The following is a 26,939-nucleotide window of genomic DNA, read 5'->3' on the forward strand; positions in this document are numbered from 1 at the left end:
CTTGGAATATTATATTTCATAGAGCAAAAGAGGGAACGTTACAACCAAGGGTAACTTACCCAGCAAAATTAAGTATAATCCTGAATGGGAAAAAAGATGGACATTTAATGAACTGAAAGACTTTCTGGGTACGATATAAAGTAAACATTAAGGATCAACTATAAAGGATTCAATAAGGTCAAATCATTTACTTCTTATATATGAAAATGTTATCAGTTCTATAATGACTATTTTCATTTGGGTAGTTTGAAAGAAAAGCTTGGACTGAGTTGAGTATGATGGGGTGATTCTAAAAAAAAATAAAATTGTGTAGGGAGAGATAAAAAAGAGCAATTATCTCATACAAATGAGAAAAAACAGGAAAAATTGATACAGAAGAAGCTAGTGGTGGGTAGTGCTGAAATCTTACTCTCATTGGAAATAGGTTAAAAGGGAACAACAGCATAAAAAAGTATAAAAGTCTTCTATATTCAGAAAGAAATAGGAGGGCAAGGGATAGGACAGAGGAGAGAGGATTCTTGGAGGGGTGGGTAGGTTGAGGAATAGGAGGAAAAAGTATCAAATATAAGTAAAGTAGAGGAGTGGGGAGGGACAGGAATAGGATGAGAATAGTGAGGAAAAATAGGAAAGAAGAAAATTATACAACAAGTAATTATAGCTTAGAATTGTAAATGGGATAAATTTACCCACAAAATGGAAACTGATAGCAGATTAAAAATTGCATTCAACAATACATTGCTTTTGGGAAATGTTATGAAAATGATAGATACACACAAACATAAAATAAAGACCAGGAGTAGAATTTATTATACATAAAAAAGCAGGGGTAGTAATTATGATTTCAGACAAAGCTAAAGTAAAAATAGATTTAATCAAAAGAAAAAATAGGGAAACTACATTATGTGTAAGCCATATTATTCAATATTGTTTTAGACAATATAAAATAACTAGACAGTATAAAATACCTGAGAGTATATCTGCCAAAACAGAAACAGAAACTATACAAATATAACATAAAACACATAAAGATTGAAGTAATATTTATTGTACGTGGATAGGTAAAGCCAATATAATTTTTAAATGCCAATTTTGCCTAACTAATTTATTTATGTAATGCCATCCCAATTAAATTACTAAAAATTATCTTATTGAGTTAGAAAAAAATAATAACAAAGTTCATTTAGAAGAATAAAAGGGCAGGAACTTCAAAGAAACCGGGGAAAAAAAGAGATCATTCCTGACACAGTTTATGCATATCTTTGAAAACTGTGACATTTAAAAAGTTCAAGAGATGTAGTTTTGGGGTAATTTAATCATTATATTATGCCTGCATGTTTATTAATAAAAGGATGGCCATTTGGCTGTCTCTCTTAGACCAAAGGCCCCTCAAGATTGTGAGCTCACAGTTTATATGCTCTTGGAAGAGTAGGTGTTCTGAAGGTGGCAATCAACTCTGACTAATTAACAGTTAATGAGAAAATGAATATTACAATGAGAGGTTGAGATCTATTACAATGAGGGTCTCGGGATATGTGATTTGGATCACCTAAATCCTGATCAAAGAGACTTAATCTATTTCCACATCAGCTGTCCAATAAAAGAGAGGATTCACATTTTCCCAGACCTGTCTGAGCAAACACAATGAGCAGGAACACATTAACTAGCCCAAACTTAGAAATTTTTACTGTGTGATTAGATCTTGGCCTCAGTTAAGTCTTTGCCCAAGATTTACCACACTGGTTGATTTGGGATGAGAAAGAAGAAAAGGCGGGGAAACCTTGGTCTCAAGCTAATGGTCATTAAATTACAAGAGAGAAATAATCATTTATCTCAAAGTGAACCCTGCAGTATCAAGAGGAGTACAGTTAACTTCTTCCCTAATATGTACTGCCAGGAATGCATATCAGTGCTGCTGTTTCTGGTTTAGAAACTCAGCAAAGAACAGTTTTATTTAAATTTCCTATTAACCAAGGACAAGTTATAAAGTAAATGGGCCCGTGCTATTGAATCACCCTGTTATCTAGTTGGCAATTGATGTTTAACTTATTCTAAGCTTTAGCCTAAAATTGTCTGAAATCCCAGATTTAAGGTGTTATATTTAACTTAACAGATAAACAAGTTTATAGAATACTATCTTTTATGTGGATAAAATGATGATTATATTACGAGAAACATTAAATTTGTTTAAAACGATAAAACAGCATTCTTTATAATTAGTTAGAAATGTACCAAATTACCAACAAATTATTTTATAGAGCTAGAAAAAATGATAATAAAATTCACCTGGAAGAACAAAAGGTCCAGAATATCAAGAGAATTAATGAAAAGAAATGTTAGGGAAAGTGGCCTAGCCATACCAGATCTTAGATTGTATTATAAAGCAGCAATCATCAAAACTAGTTGGTACTGGCTAAAAAATAGAGTAGTGGATCAGTGAAATAGGTTAGTTACACAAGACACAGTCAATGACTATAGTAATCTACTGTGATAAACCCAAGGATCCCAGTTTCTGGGATACGAATTCACTATTTCACAAAAACTGCTGGGAAAACTACAAAAGAGTGTGGCAGAAACTGGGCACAGACCAACATCTTACACCATATACCAAAATAAAGTGCAAATGGGCACATGATTAAGATATAAAGGCTAATACTAGAAGCAAATTACGAGAGCAAGGAATAGTTTACCTCTCATATTTATGAAGAACAGAGAAATTTATGACCAAGCAAGAGTTAGAGAATATTATGAAATGTAAAATGGATAATTCTGATTACATTAAATTGAAAAGTTTTTGCAAAAACAAACCCAATGCAACCAAGATTAGGAGGGAAGCAGAAAATTGGGAAAGAGTTTTTACAACCAGTGTCCCTGATAAAGGCCTCATTTCTAAAATATATAAAGAAAATTGAGTCAAATTTATAAGAATATGTCATTTCCCAATTGATAAATGGTCAAAGGATATGAACAGACAGTTTTCAAAGAAAATTAAAGTTATCTATAGCCATATGAAAAAGTGCTCTAAATCATTATTGATTAGAGAAATGCAAATCAGAACAACTCTGAGCTATTACACCACACCTATCAGATTGGCTAACATGAGAAGATGGGAAAATGTTACATGCTGGAGAAGATGAGGGAAAATTGGAACATTAATGCATTATTGATGGAGCTGTGAACTGATCTAACCATTCTGGAGAGCAATTTGGAACTATGCCCAAAGGGCTATGAAACTGTGCATACCCTTTGAAGCACCCATAACCACTTCTAGGGCTTTATCCCAAAGAGATCACACAAATGGGAAAAAGACCCACACAAACAAAAATATTTATAGCAGCTCTTTGTTGTGGTGGCCAAGAACTGGAATTTGACGGGATACCCGTCAATGGGAGAATAGTTGAACAAGTTGTGGTACGTGAATATAATGGAATACTATTGTGCTACAAGAAATGATGAGCAGGCAGACTTCGGGGAAACCTGGAAAGATTTATATGAACTGATGCTGAGTGATGTGAGCAGAACCAGGAGAACATGGTACACAGAAAGAGTCACATTGTGCAGTGACTACCCTTGATAAACTTAGCTCTTCTCAGCAATGCAAGAATAACTCCAAAAAGCTTATGATGCAAAATGTCATCCACATACAGACAAAGAAATATGGACTCTGAATGCAGATTGAAACATACTCTTTGCTCTCTTTTCTTGTTTTGTTTTTTTCTTTCTCATGGTTCCTTCCATACATTCCAATTCTTCTTAAACATGACTAATGTTAAAATATATTTAATAAGAATGTATATTTAGAGTCTATATCAGATTGCATGAAATCTTGGGGAGGAAGGAGGGAAGTGAGGCAGAGAAAATTTAAAACTTATGGAAGTGAATGCTGAAAACTAAAAATACATAAATTTGTTTAAAGAAAAAAGGAAAAATAATTAGTCAGAAATGGACACATTCTATCACACTGGAGTTCTGTTAGGGAGTTCTGTTAATAAGTAAAGCTCTATTTGAGAAAAGCTCTATGTAATACACTATTAGACTGGGAATCAGAAGAGACTAATTCTAATTCTAGTTCAGTCACCTATTGCCTTTAGAAAATCACTTAACTTCTGAGTCTTAGTTTCCTCTTCTGTAAAGTGGGTAGAAGTGGTTTTTTAGGTCTTACCCAGCTCTAAGAGTCTACAAATTTTACTAATGGAAATATTTTTTCTTTTGATATGTCATTCACATTAGCTATTGTGCCACCTTCTCTCCATGTCTTCCTCCCTCAAGAGTTATATTTTCAAAGAGGTGAAAAGGACTTTAGTGAATATCTGGTCCAACCTGCATCTGATCAAGAAACCTCTCTATAATGTCCCCAAATAAATAATCATCCAGCCTTTGTTTCAAGACTACTCTGCAAGGTAGTCCTCTACATTTGCTTAATTCTTAACTATCAAGTTTTTTCATACAGTGAGGCAAATTCTATTTCTTTGTGACTTCTACCTGTTGCCTTTTGACCTCCAGTAGAGAAATTCTAATCCTCCCTTCCACAAGACTGTGCTTGAAGATGGTTATCATGTCTTCCCTAAGTCTTCTCTTCTATATCCCTAGCTCCTTCAGTCAATCCATATATAACACAGCTTTGATAATCCTCATTTTCCTCCTTCAGCTCCTCAAAAGTTTGCATTGTGCTTTCTAAATATGGCACAAATGTGATGTGAGCACAAAGCATCACCTTCCTCTTTCTAAAAACTATATCTCTTATGTCTAAGATCATATTAGCTTTTTGGTTGCCATACTGTGCTGCTGACATGTATTGAACTTTCAGACCATGAAAAGCTCCATATTTGTTTCTCAGCCAAACACTCATCTAGCCACATCTCCTTTATCTTAGAACCATGAGGCTGATTTTTGAATCTAAGTGTAGGATTTTACATTTATATTTATATAGAAGGCAGCCTGCGCTGGGTCTGAAAAGAAACTAAGAAATGTGAGAGACAGGGAAGCAGACTTAGTGAAATGCAGGCAGAGAGGACAGTCAGTGCCTTAGGATCATTTTGGTAGCTATGTGAATGATGGGTTAGAAAGGGAAGAAACTAATTATGAGACTCTTGCCAACAGGAAAAAAAGGGGAAAGGAACAAACATTTATTAAGCAACTACTATGTACTGAGCATAGTTGTAAGCAAAAATATTATCTTGTCCGTTCAAATTCAAGAGAAGTTATGGAAGCAGAAATAACAAGATCTGACAACTTAATGGGATGAAGGATTGTGAAGAGTCCAGGATGACACAAAGGTTGTGAATCTGAGTTACTAGAAGGATGTTAGTGTCTGTGAGAAATAAATATTTCTCTCTTATATTTAACATATAATTATGGTATAAGGACCAAGGTTTTTCCCCTTTTTACTTCCTCATCCAGAAATCAACCAGTATTGGAAATCTCTCAGGCTAAGATCTAATCAAACAGTAAAAGAAATTCTAAATTTAGGCTAATAAGTGTATTCCGCTCATTAAGTTTTTCCACACAGGTCTGGGGAAGTACTGACTCTCTCTCTTTCTCTGTTTTATATGAAAATTGATGTATCTATTGACCAAGAGTAAGGTGACACAGGTGACATACTCCAAGACCTTTTTTTTAACATGGCCCACCTCCCATCATATTAACGAATTAGATGTGATTTCTGTTTGATGGACCACCTCTTGTCTGAAGGCATAAAAACCTAATGAACTGACCACGAAGTTCCTTGGCTACCAAGGGGACAATCAGCCTATTTTGTTGACTGCTTTCTAAACAGTCAATAAAACTGATTTTAATTTACCTTGAAACTTGGTCTCTTGGAACTTTTTAATTATCACATCTCCCTGACAGAAACAGGGGAGTTAAGAGGAAGGGTAGATTTGCCATGAATGTAGATATTTCAAATTTTATCTCTGGTACATAAACTACTACAACTTCAATTATTCTTCCTTTGCATATGACTCCTAAATCTACAGCTTCAGGTCTGACCTTTCATGAGGTCTAGTCGTCAATTTCTAGTTGTCTAAGGGATAAATTCACTTGAATATTCTATCAGTACTTATAATTCAGTAATACCAAAAAATTGAACTTATTGATACAAGGCTTCACAATATTTTTTTAAAGTATTTAACTGGAAACCAGGATTACTGCTGATACAAAATTTTGACATACTTTGTGTTCACTTATTTTTAAGCTTCATGTTAAAATATGTTTAGTTCCTACAATCCTACTTGCTTTCAGAGCAAGACATTCACACAACTAACCAACCTGACTGATCATTTATGAAAATCATAGAACATTCCTTTATAAAGGGAGGTAAACATATCCAATATAAATAGCTAGATCCAACCTCCTTCATGGGGTAGGAATGAACTCATACCTTTTCTCCAATAAGCACACAAGCACAGAATTTTGTCTTTTTTTGTTTTTGGTTACTACTACAAACTCATTTGCACAAAGTTCTGGTCAAAATAAATATTGTGCTCTTACCTTCAGCTTCATATTCTTCACTATGCTGAGTCTTGTGAGACTAAGAAAAATAAAAAGAGAATGAATAACATTGAGTCATGGAATATAACAGTCTCTGAAGAACTGAAAGTTAATGTCCACAGCAGACAATGGAGAGATTCATAGTAAGTATGAACAGGATGCAATATATAAATAATGAGAAATTTGGAAGAAGAAAAAGAGTATAAAAGAAGTCATCAAGGAATTTTATGATAAGAAGAGAAGAAGAGCTGGTCGTGTGTTTGAGATATGACAGGTAGGCAGGCAGTCAGAATATTCCACTGGTCCCCTCAAAATGTAAGTAAAAATTAGGCAGCTCCCATGTAGAATTTAAACATTCAAGTAGCTTACTTTTTATTTATACAACTTAATTTTTTAAAATTATAGGTCAAAAGACTTTGAATAAAAAACTTCTCCATTATTGGCATAAGTCAATTAACCCTGAAGAAATCATACACATATTTGGCTTCCTTTTTTTCTCCAGGCTAGGGTGCAAACAATCACAAAGAACATAAAATCACAACATAGATACAACTTTTGTGACCATTTTAGTTGTTGACTTCATAGCATTTCCTAACAGGTAATTTTGATTCGATAAAATTCTAAAGTTTTTGAGTAAACAAGCAATTGCAACCAGGATAAGAAGGGAAGTTGTCAACAAGGAAAAATCTTTTATATCAAAAGTGTCTGATAAAAGTCCATCCATGATATGTAGACAACTAAAATAAATATATGACCAAAAGCCATTCTCTAATAGTCAACAGTTATAAATAAACATTTCTCAAAGAATTATCAATTATGTGAAAGAATATCTCAAATCATTAAATAATAAGAAAAATACAAATAAGTTAAAGTCATGAAGTTTCATCTGACCCAAGAAATTGGCAAAGATGAGAAAGTTAGTTGCTAGTTAGATGGTTAGTGCTGGAGCAGTTGGGGAAAGATAAGCACAATAATGCATTATTGGTGGAAGTGTCAACTGGTACAACCATTATAAGAAACAAATTTGTAATTGTGCAAATAAAGTGATTAAAATTCTCTTTGACACAGAGGTTATATAGCTGGGCAATAAATCTCAAAAGGCAGTCACAGATAGAAAACACCCCACCCCATATCAAAATATTTGTAGCAGACTTTTTTGGGTTAAGAAAGACCTAGAAACAGAATAATTGCTCATCAAATTGGGGATGACTAAACACACTGAGTTCCATGAATGAAATGTAATGTTACCATGTTCCAGGAGAATCAAGGAATATGATGAATAGAAAAAATCATAGGAAGATATATGAACTAATACAAAATAAACAGAACCAGGAATACATTATATAAAATGGTGAAACTGTTAAAAGTGCTGCACTCAATATGCCAGCAAATTTAGAAATCACAACAGTGGCCAGTGAACTGAAAAATATTATCTTCCATCCCAATCCTAAAGAAGGGCAATACCAAGGAATGTTCAAATTACCAAATAATTGTACTCATTTCACAAGTCATCAAAGTTATGTAGATTCTGCAAGCTAGGTTTCAGCAATATCTGAAACAAGAATTACCAGAAGAGCAGCATGGTTTTTGAAGAGGCAGAGGAACTAGAGACCAAATTGTCAACATTTGCTGGATAATGGAGAAAACAAGGGAGTTCCAAAAAAACATCTACTTCCGCTTCATTGACTATAATAAAGCCATTTATTATGTGGATCACAATAAAATGTGGTAAATCCTCAAGGAGATGGGATTACCAATGCATCTTACTTGTCTTCTAAGGGACCTGAATATGGGTCAAAAAGCAACAGTTAGATCCAAACATGGAGCAATTGACTGGTTTAAGGTTAGAAAAAGAGTACAACAAGGCTGTACATTACTACCTTATTAATTTAACTTAAAAGGCAGAATACATCATACAAAACACCAGGCTGGTTGAATCAAAAACCAAAATTAAGGTTGCTGGGAGAAATATCAACAGTCTCAGACAGGCAGATGATACCACTCTGATGGCAGAAAGTAAAGATGAATTAAGAAGCTTCTTGGTGAAGGAGAAGAGTATAAAAGCCAGCTTGAAGATTAACATAAAAAAAAACTTAGATCTTTGCAATTGGTCCCATCATTTCCTGGCAAATATAAAGAGAAGAAATTCTTAGAAGCAACATCAGATTTTGCCATCGCTTTCCTTCCAAGGAACAAGCATCTTTTAATTTCATGGCTGTAGTCACCATCTGCAGTGATCTTTGAGTCCAAGAATTTCAGAGACCTGTGTCATTGAATCAGAGAGTACATAGAGAGAAATAAAATGCAATAAGAATGGAAAGGCAGGAAGGCACCCCATTATCAAGGACTTTAAAAAAACCAAACTGAAGATTCTATATTTGATCATAAAGATAATAGGGAACTACTGGAACTTACTGATTAAAGGGAAAAGGGGGTTGACATGGTAAAACTTGTGCTTTAAGGTAAACATTTTGGTAACTGAGTGAGGATGGATGTTGTGTTTGTCCTTTATTCTCAAAGAGGACCATGACATCAAGATGATGACATGACTTGCATTTGACTTTGGTTTGAGTGAGGGAGGGCTGTGCAAGGTCAACAAGCTCACTTTCTTCTCCTGAGCCATCATCAGCCATTTCTTCTCTGGATCCAGGGGCCTGATATTCATCAGGATGACAAGATGGTCCAGGATGCAATGTGAGACCCTGGTGTTTTCAGGCTGTCTTATCACATTCTCACTTTGAGTGAGAAATACCCATTCAATGAATGGGCTTCTTTAAGTTACTCAAGGGATGGCCCCTTTAATCAAAAAAAGAAAAGAAAAAAAAATCAAACTAGGAGGGGACAACCCTTAGGGTTCCTGTGTAAAAGAGAAACAATGGACTGGAATGAAAAAAGACATGAGACAAGGAGACCTATCAGAAGTTCATTGCAAAAGTCTAGATGTGAGGTGAAGCCTGCAACAGAGTGGTGGCAGTGACTAAGGAAAGAAAGGGATGTATACAAGAGATATTGGAAAGATAGAATCAACAGAATTTGGCAACAGGTTGGATATGCGACACCACAGAGTGAAGAGTTGAGAAAGACACCTAGACAGCATCACTCAGTTGCCACAAAGATACTGGACTGACCATGTCACTCCCACATTCAATAAACTGTAGTGTCTCCTTTTTGACTCTAGAATGTTTTTTCATTTTCATCTCATGCTTTTTCAAATTATATTTTGTAAAAGTTTTATACAAACTATAACTATTAGTGTAGAAGTACATGTACAGTTTAAGCTATTAAGTCATTAATAGCTCAAAACCTCACTAAGAATTTGGTATATCCTATATATAACCTAGAAATATGTAAACATATGCATATAGGGGGAGGATTCTCATAAGTTCCTTTTGGTAGAAAAAAGTCTGAAATATGGTCAGTTTTTAAAGACAAATAATTTCTAGATTTGATCTGCTGCTCCTACTCCCATAATAAATAGAAAAGGAAATTCGGGGTAGTACCTCTTTTATAGCAATTATTGTGACTGCCAGTCATTATAATGAAACAGAGGATTCCTGAAAGAACACAGACAGACAGACAGACAGACACACACACACACACAAACACACACAATTCCTAATTTACTTCAGGTACTGGCAGTCATCCACCTCCTCCTACCTCCCACCCATCTGGTGCTCCTGTGCACCCTTCCTAGCAACTGCTACAAGTGGCAAGTCTCTTTGCTCTGAACTTCCTCATTATTATGCTAAGTATAGCCAACAACAGTTTCTTTGTCAGCAAAGAGAGGTAAAAGGGTCAAAGGTCAAGCAGCCTGAAAAAGCTTGCTATAGAAGCCAGCCATACTTTTACAGAGACTGCTATTATCTCCAGACAATGCATGTCTATGTCACATTAAACAGCTGTTTAACCAGCTGGGATTCTTCTACAGCTGGATGTGGGTGGATCATGCACAGGAGGAGGTCTCCTTACAGAAGAGAGGTTTTGATATTGGAATACACTATTTGAATAGATCTCCACAGTGAGACAGAACAACAGATGTCCGAGGCATTATTAATTCTGGGAGTCCAACTTGGGACCTATATTAACATCTGCAACCTGCGCCATGCACTTTTCATGGCCTCATTCTATACAGATTTAGCAACCTATCCATCCCACCCCACCATCTGCTTCAGCCCGCCAGACTTCTGTGTTCATTCAGGATATTTTGCTAATTCACATCAGTACTGGGGCACAGACTGGGGCTATTCTCCTTTTGCTGATCTGTTATTGAGCTAATATTAAGCATTACCGCTTCAAGCACAATTTTTAAGGAAAGAAGATTGTGGAATGACAGTGTACAAAGAAGACACTTCTAAACAGAAAATCTTGCATATTTAGGAAAGGAAAGAAAAAAATTTACTGATGTAAGAAATCAGAAAAAAATCCCCTAAACAGGACCATTCTCTCCTTTCTCACAACACTGCCTTTTTTCTTCAAGGCAGTGCAGATAAAATATGGATCTGGGTTCAAATTCTCCTTCAAACATTGTTTTTAAATCCCACCTAAGCCAAGGTCAGCAGGGTAGTCAGGACAAATTGCTAAACATTTTGTACCTCAGTTTCAAGATTTATAAAAAATAGGAGAAATAATATTTGCACTTTATTGCACAGGATTGTGGGGAAGAAAACATTCTGTAAACCTTAAAAGAGCTACATAAATTAAAATTGTCATTTAAAATTACAATATGATTTAATTTTTTTAAATCAAGAGAAAAAATTTAACAAGATCAATAGTTACAAACAGAATTTTATCCTTTAAATTTTATAAGAAATCCTTTAACAGATATTTTATTTTTAAATACATACCTTGCACTAGTATCAGACTCTCCACAGCACAATGTGTCCATCAGATTTGCCAAATGATCTATTACTATTTCACTGAGAACACAATATTCTTTTAAAGGCTAAGTTCATTTTCACTATTATCTCTGAAAGCAATCTAAAAATTAAATGCCTCACAGCTTAAGAGCCTGTCTTATCATTGGAAATCATTAGACAAGCTGCTCTGTTACAGGTCTGTCATTAATGGAATGTGGATCTCGTATTTTCTTCTATAAAATTAAATTATATCAGTGAATAATATTAGATTTCTAAAAACCTCTCACTCTTCTTACTTATATGAACTAGTGTTACTAGTTTGATAGAAGTACAGTAAAAAAAAAAAAAAGATTCAAAACCTTAAGATTCTCACACTACTTCTGACTGCTGAATATTTGTGATTAACTGAATATATTTCTACTTTGGTAACAAAATACAGTTAGTTAAGACTTACGCTTTATTAACTAAAATGATTTGGAATTCTACTAATGGAATTAGTGGAATGTACACTTCCTATACAGCCAAAGAAAGCCTCTGTGAATTGCAGTGACAAAAGAAAGGGCATATGACCACTTCATTCATCACCTGGCATGTCATAATAGAAGTGTTTCCTACTTAAGGGGACTTCTTAAAGCGTATGCTTTGCTGCCATGATCTCATTCTATACACTTCATACTTTCCTGGTGCACAATAACTTGTGGTTTCTCTTTTTGCCTCAGGAAATCTGTCAAAGAAAAGGAATGATTGAACCTAGAAACACATAAATAGCAGAGAAGGACTTGGAAGACAGGTGAAAGTAGCCAAAAGTTACTGTTGAAATATCTCATATTTTGAATTTAAAAATTACCAAAAACTCAGGGGCTCCTCAGTTACATTAGTGAATTTAAGTAATTTTCTGAAGAAATTTTATTTGATCTATGCCATTAAAATGATAAAAGAAGTACTAAGGGAAGATAGCCATGTGCTAGAACATAAAGGAACCCAGATCTCCCACCAATACCTCAGCAATACTTAGCAATGCACCATTCTAAAAAGATTCTCCCACTTATCTCAGGAATACTCAAAGGAACCCAGGAGTCTTAAGATGACTACATGAGAGACAAATCTGGCTATGTGTAAAGCTGATATAGCTTTGGAGGAAACCTAGCATGGCACTGCATCCTGAGTACAATGTCCCTGAAACCTGGTAAACCAATTCCACAGCCCATGGCCACAGAAGACAAACCTGAGAGAATAGCATGGGGCACTGCAGGAGTCCAGACTCAAAGAGCAGCCTCCAAGTACTCCAGGTGGGGTCTAGAATGGCCCTGGGGACCCAGGGCAACTGTAGAAAAAGGTTCTACATAATATCCAGCTGGAGCAATCCAGTAACCCTGTAGCAGGACCCTGTATGGATGTAGATCCTGAGCCTGGCAGCAAGAGTATAAGATCCCAGGCAGATCTTACAGGATAGGGAAACTCCAGAAGCATGTGACAAAAGGAAGGTCTGAGACACAGCCCAGCAGCAGAGAAACCTAGGATTACCTTGAAGGAAGGGGACTATTCTGGCCCACCATTATGAAGACTAGGTAGACCCTAACCAAGTCACTCAGTTAATGGAGAATGATCAAAGCACAGGCTCCTCAATCTTGATACTGAGGCAATTAAGATGAGCTAAGTAAGGAAAACTCAGAATGCCCTTAGGTAATACCTTGATTTGAAAGACATTCTTGAAGTAAACCCCAAAGAGGATAATGACCATACAATTCAATTCAATAGACAACAGGCACTGTGCTAGGCAATGGTGATACAAATAAGAAAAAGAAAGTCCTTGCCTTCAAGAAGCTTACAATATAATAATATGCTAAAAGATAAAAGAATAAGAGAAAAGAGTTCTAGTTATACTGAGTGCAGGACATTAAACAAGAACTACAGAATAGAAAAGACATGGAGAAAAGAATGGCAAGGAAAACTAACACCTTAGAAATGATGGCGAAAAACTTTACCCAAGAAATGAATGACCTGAAAATCAAAACAGGTCAAATAGAAAATAATGACTCAATAAGACAACAAGAAATATTTCAAAAAGATTGGGAAAACAGTAAAAAAATGAAAGAAATGTTAAATAAAAAACAAGGACCTGGAAAACAGAAGAGAAATAACTTAAGGAGAAATCATTTAAGAACCATTGAACTGATGCTGAGTGAAAGGAGCAGAACCAGGAGAACACTGCACACAGTAACACCGACATTGTGCAATAGCTGACTGATAGACTCAGCTCTTCTCCTCAATGCAAGGATCTAAGACAACATCAAATGACTCATGATGGAAAATGCTCTCCACATACAGAGAAACAACTGTGGAGTCTGAATGCAGATGGAAGCATACTATTTGCTCTCCTTTTCTTTTGTTGTTTTGTTTTGTTTTTTGTTTCTCATGGTTCCTCCTATTAGTTCTAATGTTTCTTCACATCACAACTAATGTGAAAATATTTTTAATATGAATGTATAAGTATATCAGACTGCATCTTGGAGAGGGAGGAGGAGAAAATTTAAAACTCAAAATCTTATCGAAGTAAATGTTGAAAACTAAAACTAAATTAATTATACATTTTTTAAAATAAAAATAAATAAATAACAAAAATAAATACTTGCTCAAATTTTAAAACAAAAAAAAGGTGTTGTTGAGTCATTTTTCAGTCCTGTTTAACTCTTCATTTGGGTTTTCTTGAAAAAGACACTAGAGTGGTTTGCTATTTCCTTCTCTAATTCATTTTACAGATGAGGAACTAAGGTAAACAGTGTTAAGTGACTTACCCTGGGTCACACATCTACTAACTGTCTGACATCTGATTTGAACTCATGAAGATGAGTCTTCCTGACTCCAAGCCTAGCACTCTATCCACTGTGCCACCTAGCTAACTTTAAGAGTTATTGTTCAGTTGTTTCAGTAGTGACCAACTCTTCATGATCCCATTTGTGGTTTTCTTGGCAAAGATACTTCTCCAGTTAATTTTACAGGTGAGGAAACTGAGGCAAACAGGGACAAATGACCTGCGCAGGGTCACACAATTAACTGTCTGAGATTTGATTTGAACTCATGAAGATGAGCCTTCCTGACCCCATTCCCAGCACTATCATTGTGCACAAATGTTTGTAATATGAAAACAAAACATATCCATAAAAATAAAAATTAATAAAAGAATAATTTATATAATAACATCAACAATGTAAAAGGAATAACTTTTTAAAAACCAATTTAAAAGACAATATGTCTGATCAATATAATGACTGAACTTGATTCCAGAATACTGATTGTGATTACTCACTGTCTAACAGTAAAGAAATGGACTCACTATGCAAAATGAAATATACATTTTTATACATGGCCAATGTGGAAATTTGTTTTGCTCTACTATGCATATTTTATAAGGATTTTTGTATTGTTTTGCAGTGAGAAGGTGAAATGGGGAGAAAATAATTGCCTACTAATTGAAATAAACTTTTTTTAAGTTGTAAAGAGGCAAATTTGGGCTTGACCTCAGAGCAAAATTTCCATGAATTAAACTCATCCAATAGCAAAAAAGGTAGCTCTGTGATATGGTGTGTTTTTCCTCATTACTGATCTTCAGGCAGGTGCTATATGACCAGTCATGTCATAGTACAGATTCTTTTCAGATATAGGTCGGCCTATCATTGAGAGAGATATATGCCAATTATGTAATTTTGCGTGATTCTATACAACATTTAGCCAGAATAACACACACATAGTCAGAACAATGTCCTTCACCTGACTTTGGATCAAGAGTCTTGAAGTTGCCATTCCAATTTTTTTTTAATTTGTAAAGAGATTGAGATTTTTTAATTTACTTTTCAACATTCACTTTCATAAGATTTTGAGTTCCAAATGTTTTTCTCCTTCCATCCCCTCCCCATGCTCCTCTTCAAGAAGGCAGGCAATCTGATTTAGGTCATACATGTACAATCATATTAAACACATTTCCACATTAGCTGTGTTGTGAAAGAAGAATCAGAACAAAAGGGAAAAACTATGAGAAAGAAGAAAAAACAAAAAACAAAAAAAAAAAGAGAAAATAGCATGCTTTGATCTGCATTCAGACTCCATAGTTCTTTCTCTGGATGCAGGTGGCATTTCCATAATGAGTCTTTCGGAATTATCTTAGATCACTGTATTGCTGAAAAAAGCTAAGTCTATGAAAGTTAGTCATCACACAACGATGCTGTTACTGTGTTCAGTGTTCTCCTGGTTCTGCTCACTTCACTCAGCATCAGTTCATGTAAGTCTTTCCAGGATTTTCTGAAATGTGCCTGCTCATCATTTCTTACAGCACAACAGTATTTCATGACATTCATATACCTCAACTTGTTTAGCCATTCCCCAACTGATGAGCACCCTCAATTTCCAATTCTTTGCCACCACAAAAAAGAGCTGCTATAAATATTTTTGTATGTGGACCACTCACTTTAAGTTCACAGACTAACATTCACAATTCTACTGATGACTGCACAAAGATAGGAGAGAATGGACTTAAAGGCATATAAGAACAGGTAAAAATTAATATCCAAGCTATTGCAGAAGCCAAAGAAAGCTTCTATAAATTACCAACATCATTATCTGAATATATCCTCTCTTAAGAATCAAGTAGTAAGAGTTTGCACAGGATTAGTCTGCAACTCTCATCTTTAGTTACACATGAGACCAAAAGCTTGTTGTGCAAATCCTTAGTCTTAGGAAATATTGGAAAAGAACAAGGTTATTAAATGAAGTCACTTCTATTCCTATGAAATTCTGTGGTCTGTATCCACTACAAGTGGAGGCCCCTTTCAATTTCCCAGCACAAAAATTTATCATTTCCCCCAAATCTGCAGAAAATTTCAATATAATAATGTATTTTCCCCTTCTTCAGGAAATCAAACAGCCACAAGCCACTGAGTAGTTCAAAAATCCCATGAGCATGAACAACAAGGAAAATATGGAAGAAATGCAGAAGATAACAAAGGTATGATGTAATTGGTGGATTTGCTGACCAAAAGCAGGTGGTTAAACTAGAAGGAATGGTTATGAGGGCATGAAAATTGTGGGAGAAGTGGTCAGAAAAGTAAAAAGGAGAAAAATTTTTTAAAAATAAGAAAAGTAAATAAAAGGAAGAAAAGTAGAAGATTATCAAACAAATAAAGGAGTGACAAGAAGCATACTCAAAAACAACAACTAAATAGAGAATGATTTTTAATCACATGAACCTTGAAGTTAATCAGGAACACACACAAAACAAAATTACTATATACCACCCCCATCAAAGTTGAAGGGTAATTTTCCTTTTCACGTTTATTCTGATTAGTAGCTAAAATATTTTGCCATTCCAGGCAGAGCAAATATTTGCCAGAAATATTTCAAACTTGCACAGTGTTTCACTTTCAATTACTTTCTAGGACTAGGCTGGTCCCAAATGATTAGTAAAGAAGGAATAAAGGACACATTACTTCTTCAGTTCTCTAGGTTGAGTACAATGTTGTATGAGATGAAATGAAAGTGGGAGAAAGGATCTTTGCATGTGACAGGACTATTTAATTAAAAAGCTAAACTGGGTCTGGGTATCAGTGACTTAGTAGAGAAATACTACAATTTCAAAGCATCTGGTGATTCATTAGGTAGAGTACATGGCTTGGAATCAGGAAGATCTGAATTCAAATCTAGCCTCAGACACTTCCTAGCTGTATGACCCTGGACCAGTCACTTAACCTATGATTGCCTGACATAAATGGACCCACTGGATCCACTGGAGAAGGAAATGGCAATCCATTCCATTATCTTTGCCAAGGAAACCTCAAATGGATTCACAAAGGGTTAGACTTGACTAAAACAACTGAACAACAAAGTACAATTTCAAAAGTCCCCATTCAACACTCAAACCAGAATCAAAGATTAACACTGTTTTTCTTAATCCAAAAAGCAATGGTTTTTTTTACAGTGATGATTCAGGCTATTAAAAAATTCTAAACATTAGGTTGTATTTTCCAATTTTCAAAAGTATTGCTTCATGTTTTTCAGAGGTTGATATTTTGCATAACTAAAAATGGCTGAAGCAAGGAGAAAATATGTGTCTTCACAAAGATAATGACAGACTTTAAATTCCATGCAACTAACATTTACAACTGCGCATAAGGATTTTGAAATAACTAAAGATTAGGTAAAAATCCTCAAACTGACAGCAAATCAGCCTGGGATACATTTTAAAATGCAAATAAGTAGAAGACACTAACTACAGGTTGGTAACAGGAGAAACTCTCTTTTCTTTTTGCAGAATAATGCTGTCTTGGAGCCTAAATGTGTCATCAAGATAAATATGCCTACTTTTTTTCAGTCTCTTATCTCTATTTTTATTTTTTTACCTCATTGTTGTCACTAGCAGTGGTAAGTAAAGACTGAGCTTCCTCATTCAGTGATTCAAGCACTCTCACTTCAGCAATCTCCCCCAAAGGTTCCTGAAACTCAGGCAAAGACCTTCGGCCATAACATTTTCCATCTTTGATATATTTGGGCTGAGCTTCTGGCAAGAAATCTGAGCAAGGAAACAAAATTGAAGTATCGTGAATGACAGACATTGTATCAGCATGATTCCTTATACCTGACAAACTTCAAACAACTGTTAGAATTGTAAAAGAAGTAAATGTGTTCATAACATTACATACAGAGAAAACATAGGGTTCTAGTTCTGAATGACTTAGCTCATCTTGGATATCCACCTGAATACAGATGGAGGTAATAGGATACTGGGGTTTGATGAAAGGAAAAAAATTCAGAATTCAAATTAGGAAAGAAGGGATCATTTCTGCTCTTCAGGACACTAAAATAAGTTGAAATTTCATGAGGGGAACCTAAAGTGACATAAAGAGAAGCACTGAAAATTGAACATTAAACAAGCATTTTATTAGCAATGTAAAGTCAGCTCATACACCAATTTTTTTTTTTAAACCACTCTCTTACCTGAACAAGTCCTGTATCAATAATGTCACTTTCAGAAAAAGAAATAGAAAGGATTCTAATCACTAACAGTCATTTACACTAAATCTGACCTGAGTTCTCATTAAGCAATCAAAAGTTGAAAAATAATCTAAGAGTTGAGCAACAGGGTTAAGGAAAACTATGTACTTTGTTCTTCCTTGTTGTGAATTTTATCATCAGACAAAAAAATAAAGGAAAAAAGAGATACTCCCTACAATTTATACATTCATAGCTGACACTTTGATTTGATATGTTTCAGATAAATGTCTCTACACCGTTGTGTTCGTCCTTGGTTTCTGAAGAAGACAATGCCATCAGAGAAATGATGACCTGACTTGCACTTGACTTTGTTTTGAGTGAGGGAAGGCTGTGCAAGGTCACCAGCCTCACTTTCTCCTCCTGAGCCATCTGGATCCAGTGACCAGATATTCATCAGAATGACTGGAGATAGCCCAGGATGCTGAAAGGAAGTACCCAAGAAAAAGTGGAGACATCTGTTGTAGACAGCCTTTTTAAGGAGATTAGCTACAAAGGGCAGAAGAGACATAGAAGATATAGATCCCTAGATATTGTATGCATTTGGTAGTTAATTGGAATGGTATTTCCATTTCTAATTTGCCTCTTATGTTTTACTATTTTTATATAAAAGTGCTGCTGATTTTTGAGGATTTATTTTGTAGCCTGAAACTTGACTGAAGCCATTGTCTCAAATGGCTGAAATGGTATCTTTGCTGATTCCCAAGATTTTCCAAGTAAAACATCATATCATTAGCAAAATAGGGAAAATTTTATCTTCTCTTTATCTTTATGCTTTTAATTTCTTTCTTTTGTTTTATTGTTGTTGTTAGTATTTCTAGAACTATATCAAATAATAGTGGGGAGAATGAGTATCCTGCTTTACTCTCATAGTCATTCAAAAAGTTTTAGTATATCTCCATTGCATTTGACCAATTCCTTTATTTTAGATAAATGCTTTTTATGATATTAAAATTTTCTATGTCTATACTTTGTGGTATTTTTGGCATAAAAGTACTTTGTCAAAGGCTTTTTCTGTATCTACTGGAAAGATAATATGATTTTGGATGTTTTGGTTTTTCAAATAATTAATTATATTGATTGTTTTCCTAATGTTGAACCATAATGAATGATTTTTTAATGCCTCACTGTAGTGTGTTTGATAGGATTTTGTTTAAAATTTTTCAGTCAATGTTCATTAATGATATTGTCCTATCCTTCTTTCTGTGCTTTACCTTTCCCTACTTTAGGTATTAAGACTGTATCTCATACAATGATTCTAACGGAGTGCTACCTTCTTTGTGTTTCTGTCTGGAATATGCATATATACCCTTTCATCTCTGCCTCTTAAACTGGCTTTCCAACCACTGGATAGTGAAAGTACCACTCCTACTCTACTACTAGATGCTATGGCCAATGGAGACGGAGAAAAGAGAAATCTCTTCCTCCTCTGTCCAGGGTTCTCCTCCACAGATGGCCTGCTACTCAGCACTCAACTAAACAAATTCTTAATGGGGAGGTGGGGAGGAGATAGAAGTTGAGGTAAAGACCATCTTTTATCAGACGGTGGAGGTTGTCTCAGAGAAAACTGTTCACAATTCTTAAAGAGATTAGGCATTAACACCCTATTGTCATAACACCTAGTTGCCCATGATTATATCCCCAGACTCATCAACAAAAGTGGATCTGTATGTATGTGTTTATGTATGTGGAAGGGAAAAGGAAAGGTATGAGAGGCTATCAAATCTTTCCTATTATACAAGGAGTGTGGAAGTTACCTTGTAAAAACTTTAACTCTTTATGGCAAGGTTGCATAATAGTTGCTCCCTTCCCCTGCACTGATCTTTGACAACATTTAAGGGACCACAGTAGCCTTTCTTGACTCATTCACATTGGTATAGCCAATCCCCTTACTCCTAATTCAGTGTTTTTAATTTAATTTAATTTAGATTAGGTTCGTAAATATTAGAAATTGAAACACCAGAGAGACCTCCAACTGTCTCATTTTGTAAATGAGGCCTATAAAACTCTCCTATTCAATGATGATTGTTAACTGGAGAGGTCTTCAAGCAAAGGCAGATACGATGTCAAGATGATGATATTATTCAGTTGTGATGGCTTCTGAAGTCCTGCCTAGCTGAGATGTTGAGAATCAAATCTGACTCAAGGTCATTTAGCTAGCTACAACATAGGTTTCTTGACACTTTTCACAATACCATGTTGACTCTCCATATTAGAACATTTTAATTTTCAACCTCTTTTTAAGTAAAGGACCTTCAAAATTCTTATTTTAGGAAGTATAAAGTCATCCTGCTAGTGCTCAAAAGAACATGCAAACTATACAAACACTATATTAGCTGTTTCCTCTCCTAGTTAGAAAACTGCTTTTTCCTCACCAAATGCTACCATTTTGCTTAAAGAAACCAGTAATACAGCTTAGATGAAAAAAAATCTAAGTCCTCCAGAAAAGGAACAAATTAAAGATATATTAGGATAAAGCAGTTGTAAAAGTTGGGTATAGTAGTGGCATACATGCTGTAATTCCTATTAGCAGGAAGGTTGCTGGTAGATCTCTTCAACTTGAGAATTTTGATATCCAGTGTGGTAAGCAGATCTAGTGTCTGCACTAAGTCTGGCACCAATACGAGTATCCCTCAAGAATGGATTGACAACTGCTTAAGAAGGGAAAAACTAGCCCAGGTTGGAAATAAAGCAGGTCAAATTTGGCTCATGTGCTGATCAGCTGCTAAATCCAGCCCATGAATGACCACTGCATTTCCAACCTAGACAACACAGGGAGACCCAGTCTCAAAAAATAAAGCAAAACAAAAATAAATAAAGCGGTACTTAAAAGCCAAAGGCCAACCTTGCTTGAAGTGAAATAAATCCCAACATTTACTACAATCCGGCAATGGCTACATTCAAATTCCTGCTTTTCAGAATTTTACTACTAGGCTCCATCAACTTCAAATTTAGTATTAATGCAGCAAAGTAAAATTTCTTTTTTGAAAAAGAAAAGGAGAAATCTCTAAAGTTATACTGAACCAAATGAATGGAGTATGAGAGGGAACCTGGTTGTGGCACTAATTAGCTATGTAACTTTAAGTTAAAGTGCTTCATTTTCCTCAGCTATAAAATAAAAGGACTGGATTAGATGATATATAAATACTCCTTCCAGTTTTACCATTCAGTAATTCTGATATAAATGATATAAAATCAATAATTCCAAAATATCAGCATAAGAGAAAAAGAAAAGGATGAGAGTTCGAAATGCATGTGTACTTAAATTTTTTTTCATTTACTGATATTTTCTCTTACCACCATCCAATTGTTTCCTACACAGAACAGATATTTTTTAATAACAGTAGGAAAGAAATTTACTAAGCATCTACTTTGTGCCAGGCGTTGTGCTAAGTGCTTTATAAATAACATCTCATTTTTTTCTTATAACAACCCTGGAAGATAGGTGCTATAATTATCCACATTTGACAGATGAGGAGACTGAAGCTGACAAGGTTCAGTAACTTGCCCAGAATCACACAGTGTTTAGGACTGGATGTGAACTCAGGTCTTTCTGATTTCTTTTAACGGGACTGGAGGAGAAGAATAAGGTACCCTGACAGGGGCATAGTAGAGAAAGCCCAAAGAGTCAAGAGCAGAGCCCAGAGAGGAGTGAAAACATGACTGACCCAAGAACGTTCCTTAAAATGGACGTTCTGGGAGGATATGATCTTATTAGAAGAAATGGCCTATCCAGGAATAGGGAAGTGATAATTCCACAATATTCTGCCTTTATCAGATCTCATCTGGAGTACTGTGCTTACTACTGGGTACCACATTACGAAGGATATGGATAAAATGAAAAATGTCCAAAGTATGACAACCAGAATGGGGAAGGACCTTGAGTTCATGTACAAAGATTTGTTGAAGAAATTTTTTCTTCATAATCGGAGAAAAAAAAATACTAGAAGGACAGGAAAGCTATCTTCAAGTATCAAAAAGATTATTGTTTGGACAGAATAGCCCTGTTGTTTGGTTCCAGAGGAATAAACACAGGATTTATATAAAATAAATATAATCATGGGCAATCGGGATGTCTCTTAATGGAAGCTGTATTTGCATTGAGTCTTAAAAGGAGATAAGGGTTCCAAGAAGCAAAAGTAAAAAGGTAAAGCATTCTAAGCATGGGGACAGCCTGTGTAAAGGCATAAAGGTGGAAAGTGGAATATACAACAAACAAGGAAGAGCAAGCAGGCCAGTTTGTCTGAAACGTAGTACATGAGGGGAATAATGTGAGATTAGGCTGGAAAGACAGGTTGGAGACAGACTATGAAGGACATTAAGTATCAGACAGAAGAGTCTGAATTTCATCCTAGAGGAAAAAGGGATAAATTTCTTGAAACCAAAAGTTTTGGACCAGAGGAATGACATGAAACGAACTTAGTGATCTCATAGCAGTAATAACTGATTCTTTAAGGTTTTTTACTTATAAGTATTTTATATGATACTATACTAAACTAATATTATACTCTACTAATACAGTAAGTATTTTACTTACATTATTCATTTACTGTTTGGGCAACATCATCCTTCCAGTATCTCAGGAGTCATTCTACATTCCTCACTCTCTCACCTCCCTAAATGCAGGTTGTTGGCAACATCTATCGATTTCACCTTTGCAACACCCTTGAATATGCTCCTTTCTCTCCTCCAACACTGTCACCACTCAAGTGAAGGCCCTCATCACCTCACCCCTTGATTACGGCAATAGTAGGCTGATGGATCTGCTTGCCTCAAGTCTCTCCTCCCTCCAGTACATCCTCCATTCAACCACTGAAGTGATTTTTCTAAAACTCAGATCTGATCATGTCACCTGGCCTAACCAATAAATTCCAGTGGCTTTCTATTGCCTCCAGAAGCAAATACAAAATGCTTTGTTTGGCACTTAAAGCCCTTCATAAACTAGTCCCCTCCTACTTTTCCAGTCTTCTTACACCTTACTCCCCGACATGTATTCTTTGATTCAGGGACACTGGTCTCCTAGCTGTTCCATGAATAACACATTACAACCCTTGGTTCTGGGCATTTTCTCTGGCTGTCCTCCATCCCTTCTCAGTTTTGACTACTGATCTCCTTGGCTTCTTTTAACTAAACTAGTTCCTTCCAACTAAAATTCCACTTTCTTACAAGAAGCTGTCCCAGACTCCTCTTCATTCTAGTGCCTTCCTTCTGTTAATTATTTCCTAGTTATTCTGTATATATCTTGCTTTGTATATGTTACTTTCATGTTATCTTTCCTGTTAAATTGTAAGCTCCTTGAGGGCTGAGACTGTTTTTTACCTCTTTTTGCATTCTCAATGCTTAGTACAGCAGATAGTAAGCACATAATTTTCACAGCAAACAGACAGGAACTATATTTTCTATTATTTCTCTCTCACTAAAAATGAAACTGAGACTCAGAGAAGTTTAGTGACATATCCATGGTTACACAGCTAATGAGTGCCATTAGATTTTTTGTTAAGTCCAAAAGAGTATTCTACTATAAACCAAAGCCTCACAGCAACACGTGTGATAGATATAACCATTCTCATTTTACAGGTAGAAAAATTTAGGAAATTTAGAATAATTGGAATCAGAACATACTAGAATTGCAAAAGGCTTTAGAGGTCACTTAATTTAAGCCTCCCCCTCAGTTCTCTTTGTTGTTCTTGTTGTCATTCAGTCGTTTCAGTTATGGCCAACTCTTCACAACCCCATTTGGAGTTTTCTTGGCAAAGTATTGGAGTGGTTTACAATTTCCTTCTCCAGCTTATTCTGCACATGAGGAAACTAAGGCAAACAAGGTTAAGTGACTTGCCCAAGGTCACACAGCTAGTGAGTGTCAAATGTCTGAGGTGAGATTTGAACTCAGGTCCTCCTGACTCCTGCTCTATCCATTGCACCACCTAGCTGTCCCAAACAGACAGTAATAACCTTCTATAGATTACCACCTTCAGAATTTCTAATGAAGGTCCTCCCTCACATCTGAATACTATAAAATAGTAGCAAGAAAAAGGGAGTGATATAGCTATTCTATATTTTTTAATGTACTTCTAAAATGAAAACAACAAAATATTTCTATTTACTTTAACCTCAGGGGGATTTATAAGGTACAATCAATTGTAACAAGTATCAGGAACATGTGAGAAAAAAGTATAACCTTTGTTTTCTATTAGTAAGTAATTACTTGCAATTGAAAAACTACTCAGGAAAAAAAATTTTAATACAAAAAGTCCACTCTCCAAATATTCCTCTGAGTATTATTTAAGGTTTATCTGTTCCTCAGAATATAAATCTTAGATAAATAAAATCATCTCAAGGTAGGTTAGTTTCTCTTTAGAAGCATTTCTACAATAGTTCATCCTCATATGATGTTCTGAAATATAATTTGCCCAGTGTATGCTGAAGATCAACTCAATCTTGACAGAATCTATATGTCAAAGACATTTTAATGAAATTACAAGGACACTTATGGGGAGAAATGTGTTAGAATACAAAAGAGATATCAAAATTTAAGAATATACATGTAGGAACCTCAACATTCTTGACATTTTCCCACTATTACTTAATCCACTCCTCTCTTTAAATCTACCAAATGTAAAGCCGTGTCATGTAAAATTAGAATAGTGCTGAGTACATTCCGATTCTATTTCTCCTTGTTTCAATAAATAAAGTCTCTTTTGTATTATGTGACAGTATAGTTATCCCTTCCACATTGCAGGAGTAAAGGGCCCAGCACCCATGTAAAATTTTTTGGCCCTCCCTTTGTACCAGAAGAGTCTGAATTTTTTTCTTTTTTCTTTTATGGGTGTTTACAGTATCTTATTGTAAATTTGGGTTAATTATTTGGTCATAGGCTCTGTGTTGTCTTCTAGTCTTAGTATGTCATCTATGACTTACACAAAACTCCCCAAAATTTCCCATTTCTTGTGCCAATCCACAGTATATTGAAACTATGATGGGGAAAATCTTAATGTGGAACTGATAACTGTATTGAGTGCCTGGCTTTTGACAATAGGAAATGGAGCACTCTTCCAGCCCCTTCAACTCTGCTCCAAGAATGAGTTATTGCCATACCATCTGATCTTGTTACTTAGGGAAAAAAATTAATTATTTCCCTCATAAAGTGATATATTAGAAGTGTTCTGTTAGTGTTCAATAGCTACAAGACTGTGATATTAAAAATAACCCCACAGTCTTTGAAAGGCAGATATCTTTCAAACAAAATCCTTTACTGATATGCTTGAACTTCCAAAAATTATCCCTTTGTTAAACATTGTAAAGGAAATGTGGAATTAAAAAAGGAAAAAAAAATCCTACCTGGTTGTTTCAAGTGCTCTTCAAAGGAGAGAGTTCTGGATAAAACAAGTATTAATGCTTCTTTAAACTGGTCAAAGTACACCTAAGGAAAAAAAGTGAATTAAGTTGTCATCCAAAGAATTAACATTGATCACTCACATAAATAACAGATTTGTGGAAAGTCATAATTTCCTTTTACTCTTGGTTTGTTTTTGTTTTTTCTCCTTGATTTTTTTCTAAAATAGAGGAGGGGGGAAAAGGATAACTTTTTTCACCTTCCCACCATAACTTTCAAGATAAATATTCTCTCATTCACTGAAAAGAAAGTCATTTACAAAAGAAAAAAAGGCTTTTGCAATATTAGAAAAAAACTTGATATTTTTCCAGTCATCTTTGTGTCCCAGGCAAGGAGGCACAAATATAGCAGAAAAAATGAGGGGAAATTCCCTAAGGATTATGAGATACTAGGATAGGTTGTCACTTGAATTTACTATCATTTGAGCCTACTTTTCAGGAGACTGTTGAGAAAAAAGGCAATTATCTTTCCCAAATAATTTGGTCCTGCCTAGAGGCAGAGAACAGACTTTCTCTTTCTTGGTCTCTCTCAGCCTGAGGATTTTGTAAACAAAGATTAACAAGAGAAATCCTTCAAGAACTATTTCTTCAGGTTCACTAAATAAGATTTTGTCTGACTGAAAAGAGAGCTCACCAAGCAATTAGTCAGAGCTAATATTACATGCAGTACTAAAAAGTTTTATGGGATAAAAGTCTTCTTTACCATTATCAAATTTATTCTTAGTGTAGATAAGCTAAAATGTCACCTCATAACTGAAAAAGAGGGAGACATGACATTCTCTTTAATTATAGGACACAATTATCTAGGCTAAAATTCACTTTAATTCTAAGATAATTATCAATTACTAAAAAATCAAGTTTTACTCTCCTGTACTTGTTTTTATTTCCATCACTAAGTACATAACTAAGGTAATTAAGCATCCAGAGCTTTGAAAGTGCTATCATTTGCTTTACAATTAATTTGTCCGTAGGGAAAACCCAGATAATTTTGCCATTTAGTCTGAGGAAGACCAGTGTTCTAAGAAGGTGTCAGGTAAATACATCCTTTCTACCTTAATCTGGGAGACTTCATTTCAACATGTATTAAGTACACACCATGTTCAAAGCACTCTGTTTAGAAGTGTTAGATAATGAAATGATGAGAACATCTTGAATAACAATTCGCTT

The 26,939-nt window shown here is 35.1% G+C and overlaps 1 protein-coding gene across 5 annotated transcripts in view; it reads right to left on the reverse strand.

Annotated features, from left to right (window-relative positions):
• The window catches only part of NIN (ninein), a 157,595-nt gene that overhangs the window by 96,738 nt on the left and 33,918 nt on the right, over positions 1-26,939 (reverse strand). For 3 of the 5 annotated variants that reach the window (XR_011971758.1, XM_072629441.1, XM_072629440.1), the window contains 4 exons: positions 25,719-25,800; positions 17,732-17,901; positions 6,487-6,526; positions 60-80 (listed from right to left, as the gene is read on the reverse strand). Coding sequence is in view for 4 of the 5 variants with exons in the window: in XM_072629441.1 (XP_072485542.1) it covers positions 60-80; positions 6,487-6,526; positions 17,732-17,901; positions 25,719-25,800 (313 nt within the window). In the remaining variant the exon portion in view is untranslated. The remainder of the gene's footprint in view (positions 1-59; positions 81-6,486; positions 6,527-17,731; positions 17,902-25,718; positions 25,801-26,939) is intronic. The other 2 variants (XM_072629443.1, XM_072629442.1) reach the window with 1 other exon arrangement.

This window comes from Notamacropus eugenii, chromosome 1 (assembly GCF_028372415.1).
Source record: "Notamacropus eugenii isolate mMacEug1 chromosome 1, mMacEug1.pri_v2, whole genome shotgun sequence".
Classification (NCBI taxonomy): domain Eukaryota; kingdom Metazoa; phylum Chordata; class Mammalia; order Diprotodontia; family Macropodidae; genus Notamacropus; species Notamacropus eugenii.